This window comes from Macaca fascicularis, chromosome 3, assembly GCF_037993035.2.
Source record: "Macaca fascicularis isolate 582-1 chromosome 3, T2T-MFA8v1.1".
Classification (NCBI taxonomy): Eukaryota; Metazoa; Chordata; class Mammalia; order Primates; family Cercopithecidae; genus Macaca; species Macaca fascicularis.
This window is the reverse complement of record NC_088377.1, coordinates 154,610,168-154,618,153: the sequence shown is the minus strand read 5'-3', so window position 1 is coordinate 154,618,153 and position 7,986 is coordinate 154,610,168. Positions and strand designations below refer to the sequence as shown.

The window sequence follows — 7,986 nt, the reverse complement described above, 5'->3', positions numbered from 1 at the left end:
ATCATTTCTTTTATTTTGAAGTGAGCTTTTATATAAACACACGAAACCATGCATTTAACAGTAAAACTGGGCAGTGAAAGGAAGCCCCGCGCGTTCGCGACTTTTCGCCTCCACTAGAGCGTGACCGTCACGCCCACTGCCACTTACAGGGGGAACGCGCCGGGGCATCATGGGAGTCGGCGGCGGCAGGGATTGTGGGAAATGTAGTTTGGAGACTCCGCCCTCCTCGCCATTCCTGTAATGGCTGCTTCCTGGAAGGTAATGTACGAACTCGTCTCCGACGGATACTTAGGTTGCACCAGTGTATTTGTAAAACAGGAGCAAATTTGGGCCTTGCCGTTCCAAAGTAGGAATTCTTTTTCAAATCTTAATATCAAGTCCTGAAATGAACTTATCTCTCTGTTCTGTTTCTTTTTACCTTTTCTTGTGTGGGTGAACTAACCAACTTTTAAGTCTAGTTCCTTGTTGGACAGACTGTTTTCTCTCCTCATTACCTATCCCTCTACCGTCCATATGGCCTCCACGCTCTGCACTGACTCTAGCTGCCTCTTTAAAATAATAATAGTAATAATAATTAATTTTTAAATCCTTCTCTCCGCCCCCTCCCCACCCCCCATGCTAATAATAGGTCCTGTCACGTGGAACCTCTTAATCTCAGCATCCGGAGCTCCAGGAAGGGAAAATTTCAAGTCAGATAGAATTCTATATATACCATTTCTTTGGTAAGTCTTATTAATTCCCCACAACTTCGCAAAGTTATATGTTGTGTGACTTTTGCCAAATTTGTCTGCATTTCCTGGATGGGAGAGACCCTGAGAAAATGTATAATTTTTACCCACTGGGATATTTTAAGTTTCCAAGTTAGTGGCTCGTGCATTTTTTCTTTCTTTCTTAATTATGAACTCCTGTTCAATTTTTGTTTGGTTGATGCACAAGGTGTTGGCATTATCATGGAAAATTCCTGGAATTAGATTGTTATCATGAGATAGGGAGATGAGCCTCAAATTACTGTCTTTAACGTCCCTCTGTTTTTCCACCTATAAGATGAGGAGATGGATTGGAAATGATTCATAAAGTGTCCAAAAGATTGGCTGGCCTGTTATTTGTCATGTGTTCATTTTGTCATTTGAAAAGGGAGGAATTTTTAATGGTTCCTTTTTGTTTCCACGTTTAATTTCTAGGAACCTTCAGCCTCCAGATTCCAACATCATGACCTCAGTTTCAACACAGTTGTCCTTAGTCCTCATGTCACTGCTTTTGGTGCTGCCTGTTGTGGAAGCAGTAGAAGCCGGTGATGCAATCGCCCTTTTGTTAGGTGTGGTTCTCAGCATTACAGGCATTTGTGCCTGCTTGGGGGTATATGCACGAAAAAGAAATGGACAAATGTGACTTTGAAAGGCCTACTGAGTCAAACCTCACCTTGAAAACCTTTGTGCTATAGAGGCTAAACCTGAGCTCTGGTGTGTGAAAGGTTCCAAGAATCAGTAAATAAGGGAGTTTCACATTTTTCATTGTTTCCATGAAATGGGAACAAACATACATTTATAAATGGAAAAAAAAAAAATGTTTTCTTTCCAACAAATAATGCACAGAAAAATGCAGCCTATAATTTGCTAGTTAGAAAGGAGGTCAAAGAAGTAAAATGGCTGAAATTTACTTAAGTAATATTTCATAATCTTAGAATTCTCTCAAAGCATGTGAAATAGGAAGAAGGAAGTTCTTGCCCAGAATCTTAGGAAATCACCACTGTTTGGTTATAATCACTGCCTCCTGAATCGTTGAGGAGACTTTTCTCCTTTTTTTAATTAGATTTTTTTTTGTTGTCTCCCAAGTTAATATTATATTTAGATATCAGAGAGTCAGCCAAAAAGGAAAACTTTTATCTCTGGGGAAAAAAACATTTAGAAAAGTGTATTCAGTGTATCTAATACTGAAATGCAGAAAAAATCTAATGTTAAAAAAAAAAAAACTATAGACATTGACATGGAAGAGATTTAATGTTTTGAAAAAAAACTTTATATTAACCGAGTAACATCCTCCTGATGAGAAGTACTATATTAAATATAAACCCATTATGTTATAAGTTAATGTGTCGTGTCCATTTCTTATTTGGGGCTGTTTGTATCCATTGCGGATTTTTATATGAGCTAAGTGGAGAAGGGGAGGATGCCTTGTGTTAACTGATTGCGGTAGCTTGAAGAGACATAATCAGTGACAAATGAGAACTGGGCAGCATTAAGGTCAGAGAAGCCCCTGATAGAAAATCTAGAAATATAGAAGGAAAATGAAATGGCCTAAACTGATTTGCACGCCAGCCAAATGAAATATCCTCTCTGGCTTAGCTACTTAAAGTATCTTCAAGCCAGCAACATCACCTAGGACTTGTTAGAAATGCAGAATCTCAGGCCCCACCCAGACCAATTGGATCAGGAACAGCATTTGTTTCCAAAGCCCAAGTTAATTTGTATGGCACGTTAGGGATTTAAGAAGACTGCCAACTTGCTTGAACCCAAGAATCATTCCAAGCACATGATAAGACTTTTCGATTTCCTGGTCTTTCTCCTGGTTGTATAGCTGTGGGATGGGTCCTGGAACTCCATGGCTAATAAGGGTCCTCAGTGGTTCATTTGATTCTCAAGTTGTAGCCAGCATGAAATAGTATAAGGAAATCAAACTTTACGGTCACACTGGAGGTAAGTAGTGAAATTTTTTCCTAAAATGCATTTTCCAATCTCTAGCTCTCCAGATGACATTGGGAGCCTCAATTTTTATCCGAAAACAGGCACCAGCAACCTAAAATCCTGTTTATGGTGCAATTCTAGCGTGAGCTGACCTGGCTTGCATGAAAGTTTTGGTTAAAGGGTACAAGGAGTGAAGAAGGATCACAGAATAAAGACATGAAAACAGAATGCACTTGTTTTTGTCACAGCTGTTTTGATTTTTTGCTAGAGGAAGCACTAACATTCTTTATTCAAATTAATTGGCAGTTAAACATTATGTAATTAATAGAGCTTGATTGTACATGCATTTTTTTGTGTTTTAAAGAAGGAAAAAGGAATGATGCAAGTTACAGAACAGTTGTCATCTCTTATACACCAGCCCATTGGTGCTGACGTAGAAAGACTGCTGCTCCTTCCTTGCACGTCAGCTTTTCCATTGGGATGGGAGAAATCAAACCTAAAGTGCATTTTAAATCCCAGTGCAGTAGTCATTTAGTCACCTCCAGGTACTATTTTTAAAATGTTCAAAATAAGACTACAGGCAAACATTCTTTAGTCAACGTGTATTTCCAAAAGTGCCTAGGAGGAATTAGAAAACTGCCATTTCCCTCTTTTCCCCTTAAAAGTAGAGAATTGTCTTGAGGTGGCATGCAGGAATTTTGATGGATATGATGGGGAACACCTCCTCTAAAAATAGCCTCATTTCTCATCTATTTAGGTTGGATTATATGGCTTTGCTTGAAAAGAACAGAACCCTTATGGTGGCTCTTAACCTTTTTAGGCCACCAGTTCCTTTGAGAATCTGATGAAGGCTATCATCTTTTTCTCTAGGAAAATTCCCATGCATGCTGACATTTTTAGATTAGTTTCAGAGCTGAAGCCCATCCAGGATCTTTCCAATTCTAAAATTCCTTGATTTTCTATGAGGGATAACACCTGCTGTGGAGCAGTTACAGCAAGAATGGGATTAGCAAATGTTCTGATGCCCAGCACAATTTGTAGATATCTAGTAAATGCTCTGTGCATGTTAGCTCACTGAGTTGAGTTAAAAATAGTTGAAATCAAGTGAAGAATTTAAGGTCCTTGCCAATACTTATATTTCTATTCTCTGTAGTTTTAATGTAACCAGCCCATTTCCCTAATGCTAAAATCAGTACATTTCCTGCATGATTTCTCTCTTAACTGCTTTCATAACTCTTCTTTGTCATTAGTTTTTAGAAGTTTGTGATGTATCTTGGCATGGATATCTTTGGGTTTATCCTGTTTGGGGTTCACTTGGTATCTGAGACTTAGAGTTTTATGCTTTTTTCCCAAATTTAGGAAATTTTCAGCCATTATTTCTTTTTACAAAAATTTCGCTCCACCTTCATTCTCCTTTTCTTCTAGGACTCCAGGGACCCGATGTTAGATCTTTTTGTTATAGTCTGATGCATACCTAAGGCTGTATTTATTTTTTCAGTCTTTTTTTTTCTCTTGTTCAGATTGGGTAATTTCTAGTATTGTATCCTTAAGTTCACTGTTTCTGCTGTTGTGTTTTTAGTTCAAAACTTTCCATTTTGTTCTTTGTATCTTGTGTTTCTTCGTGGAGACCTGCGTTTTCATTTGTCTCAAGCATATTTGTGATTGCTCACTGAAGCAGCTTTTCATGGCTGCTTAAATCCTTGATAATCCTAACATCTCTGTCACCTCGGTGTTTAGCATCTGTTGATTGTCTTCTCATTCAAGTTGAGATCTTCCCGGTTCTTAGTATGATGATGACATCTGGACATTTTGGGTATTATATTTAAAAGGCTGTGGCTCTTATTTAAATTTTGTATTTTAACAGTCATCTGACACCACTCAATCCTTCGTAGGAAGGGAGGATGCCTTCTTCCTGCCAGATGCAGGTGGAAGCCTCATGACTGCTCCTCCTATGCCCTCCACTGACACTGGTGATAGGTTGCCTTGTTACCACCAGGTGGGAGTGGAGTCCAGCCTACCCACCTGGTCTTCATGAGTACCCAGGGTAGAAGAGGAAGGTTCTTACTATTAACTGGTGAGGATGAAAGTGCCAGCTCCCCCACCCAGCCTTCTGTTATACAACCTCAGTAGGGAGCCTGGAACATCTACAGCCTGGTGAAAGTGGAGGTCTTGGCACTCCACTTAGCCTTTGCTGATGGTGGAAGTGAGGCTACAATTCTAAAAGTTTTCTGTTTCACTAAGCTGCACCTTTCCTATACCTTTAAATACTGGAGAGAATGGTCTTGTTTGTTTTCCAACCCCCCCCCCTTTTTTTTTTTTTCAGTCTAAGCTCGTTGGCCTTTCTGGGCTACCAACTTCTCCAGTTCTCAATCTGAAACAGGAAGAAAAAAAAAAAACAACAGCGAACACACTACTTTGTTGTCCTTTGCTCTTGAGGTACCCTGCTGTTGTGCCTTCTTTCTGCCTTTCAGAATCATGTTTGTTTTATACATAATGTCCAGGGTTTTTAGCTATATTTAGTGGGAGGAAAAGGAAAAAAGATGTCTACTCCATCTTCCTAGAAGTATAAGTCCTCTTGGTGCATATTTAAGGAGTGAATTTTCTGAGATACTCCAGAGATGGAGAGATAAAACACCAGGAAAATTATTACCTCAAGGTATTTTACTCACAGACTTTTGTCCCCTCTTCTCCCACATCCACCTTCCCCTCTTCACCCATCCAACATACTGTTTATTCCTACTTTAACCCAATAGTCTCAGCTAGGGAGTGAGACTACACATCAAGAAATGCAGGGACGTAGATGAAGTTTGAGAAAATGGGCTGTATTCATATTTTGTCTCAGCATTGAGACTGCAAGTGGGAGCTTCTTGAAAAACTGATGTGATACCAATTGTGCCAACTAGCCAGGTCAAGGAAATCTCAGAAGCTATACCTCACATGCACCTGTGTCCTGCTGGGCTTTCTAGCTCTGTAGAAGCTTATCAAATGCCATTTCCAACCTTGGATATAGGAATGGTAATGCAGCTATAATGCCTGCAGCATATAATGAATGGAGGAGAATATTCTGTATATGACCCATCTCCCATCCAGAGGCTCTCATAACAGTCTCTTCAGTGGTACTATAGTAGAGGCTAAGGGTCCAAGCTATGGAATTTTAACAGACCTCCAACAATTAAAATGTAATAATGGGCAAGTCCCTTAATTTCTTTTAAATTTCTGTCTCCCTGTCTGTTAGTTGGATGTAATAATAGTATTTCTCTACTTCACCTCCTAGGTAGATGAGAAATATCTAAGCTAGTGTATGTGGAAGGGTTGCCTTGCTGTATGCTATTATTTTTCGTAGTGTTTAGATATATTTCCTAAACAGAACGGGGAGAAAACTTTACAAGCATCAACTTTGAATTTTTAAAGAGGATATATTAAACGTTAATATGAACAAATCCTATATCAAACTTTAATTTTAATTTTGACATTTTCCCAAGTCCTAACAGGCCCTTGAAGATGATACTCAGTCTTTGTTTTTTCTTACTATAGTCCTTCCCAACACACACAATTCTAGCTTACAAATTGATAAAGCTCAAAGACATCCATGAAGAAAAGAAGATTCGACTACCCTAAAAATTTTTTAAATCTTCTTGTTTGTACCTCATGCTCTCGAAGGGGAAAAAAAAGGAAAGAAAATAATTGATTCTTTTTTAATGATTCTTAATGTGTTAACCGTGGGTTTCTTCCTAAGTAGCGTAACAGAAGCTTAGAGCAACTGCCCGAGTCATTTAAGGAAATGCAAGGAATTTGGGTTTTCCTGTTCAGGAAAATAGCAGATTTGGTCCATATTCCACCAAGAAAAATACTGACAAATCTCATCTCTTTAGAAGTCATGAAATTATAAACTACATATAATGTGTTTAATGTTTGTTTGTTTCCTATGGTGGGGAATAGAGAGGATTTACTAATCCCAGACGTGATTTTCACTCATAGGTGAAAATAGGGCCAAATCAATAAATAAATTTGCACAATAGCGTGGGTTTTTTTTCTAATTTTCAGTAACTTAATTTTTCTAAGTACTTCTATAACTGACTAATATACATCTAACATCTAAATGCAAAATGCAGAAGACCAGAAAAATATATGATCGCTGCAAAAAAAAAGGTAATGTTTAATTTCTCATTGATTTGTAAGTATCAGAGCTAAAGTACTTTTCTCACACATATTTCCACTGGATCCATTTTATATGGGTGATTAAAATTTTGAAAATATTAGTTGGCACTTCATAATATGAAATGAAATTATGAAATTTTATATACAAGAGGGTTAATTATTTTTAAAGGGCTAATCATGTAGCACTTTGTTAAACATAGGGATTATAAATACTGTATTTCTCAATATTAATCAAGATAATTATGCTCTGGATAAATGTGCATAAATCACTTAACAAAAGAATTTAGAAGCAGGCATGATCACCAAGAACAGAAACTATACCATTTTCTATTTCAGATGATTTATCACAACCACCCTTTCATTCTGCCACAAAAATTACCAGGGCATTTCAATACCAACATCAAACAGTTTTATGGCCCCTAAGATGACATGTGCTAACTTTAACTTGTTTACTCAACAGTTTCTGAGACATAACCAGTACTCGTTAGAAAGAAAAATATTTATCAACTGTCAGGCAAATGATCTTGAGCCAATAATTTAACCTCCACAACTTTTTCATCTGTACAATTTTTTGTCAGTAATTTCTAAGAGGTTTCCTATTGATAGAATTTTGTGACTTCATAAGAAGAGTTTTTCCTAATTTCAAAAACAATAAGGTATAATGTGTTAAAAAATATTGTAATCCATTTTCAGTTGCCAGCAATGAGGAGCTGATTTTTTCTTCGAACTCCTCGGTGACAGTAGTCTAGTCATTTGGTACATTTTTGGATATCAATTCAGTGAAGCAAGGAGGGGCAGCTCATTTTCTGTACTGAACAAGTGTGATTAGGGATTGTCTCAAAAAGGAAGAATGAAAACAAACCATAGCCCTGCCACTCTCACTCATAGCAAACAGCCCACCTGCCAATTGATGTTGACCCAGCTCTATTCAGGAATAAACAACCTTTTGGTTTCATAGGCTTGGTCTTTTCTGGCAGCATCAGTGAGACTCAGGTCATAGATACCATCTTCCCAGTGACCAAGATAGACACTTGAGAGAAAGGGTGGCACACATCACACTCCCCCTCTAATGTACCTCTTAAGTCCTGTGGAATCCACCTCCAAATTATCCCTAGGATTCACCCACTTCTGTCCATCCCTGTGGCTC

The 7,986-nt window shown here is 38.1% G+C and overlaps 1 protein-coding gene across 2 annotated transcripts; it reads left to right on the top strand.

Moving 5' to 3' along the window:
* Positions 1-231: 231 nt before the first annotated feature.
* Positions 232-2,083, top strand: SMIM30 (small integral membrane protein 30). Of its 2 annotated transcripts, none has more exons than XM_005551328.3 (3): positions 232-258; positions 629-722; positions 1,182-2,083. In XM_005551328.3, the coding sequence occupies exon 3, from the start codon at positions 1,210-1,212 to the stop codon at positions 1,387-1,389; it is 180 nt and encodes a 59-aa protein (XP_005551385.2). In that variant the 5' UTR covers positions 232-258; positions 629-722; positions 1,182-1,209; the 3' UTR covers positions 1,390-2,083. The 2 variants fall into 2 exon arrangements, with proteins under 2 accessions (XP_005551385.2, XP_045244479.2); XM_045388544.2 differs by having other exon boundaries at positions 232-346.
* The last annotated feature ends 5,903 nt before the right edge of the window (positions 2,084-7,986 follow it).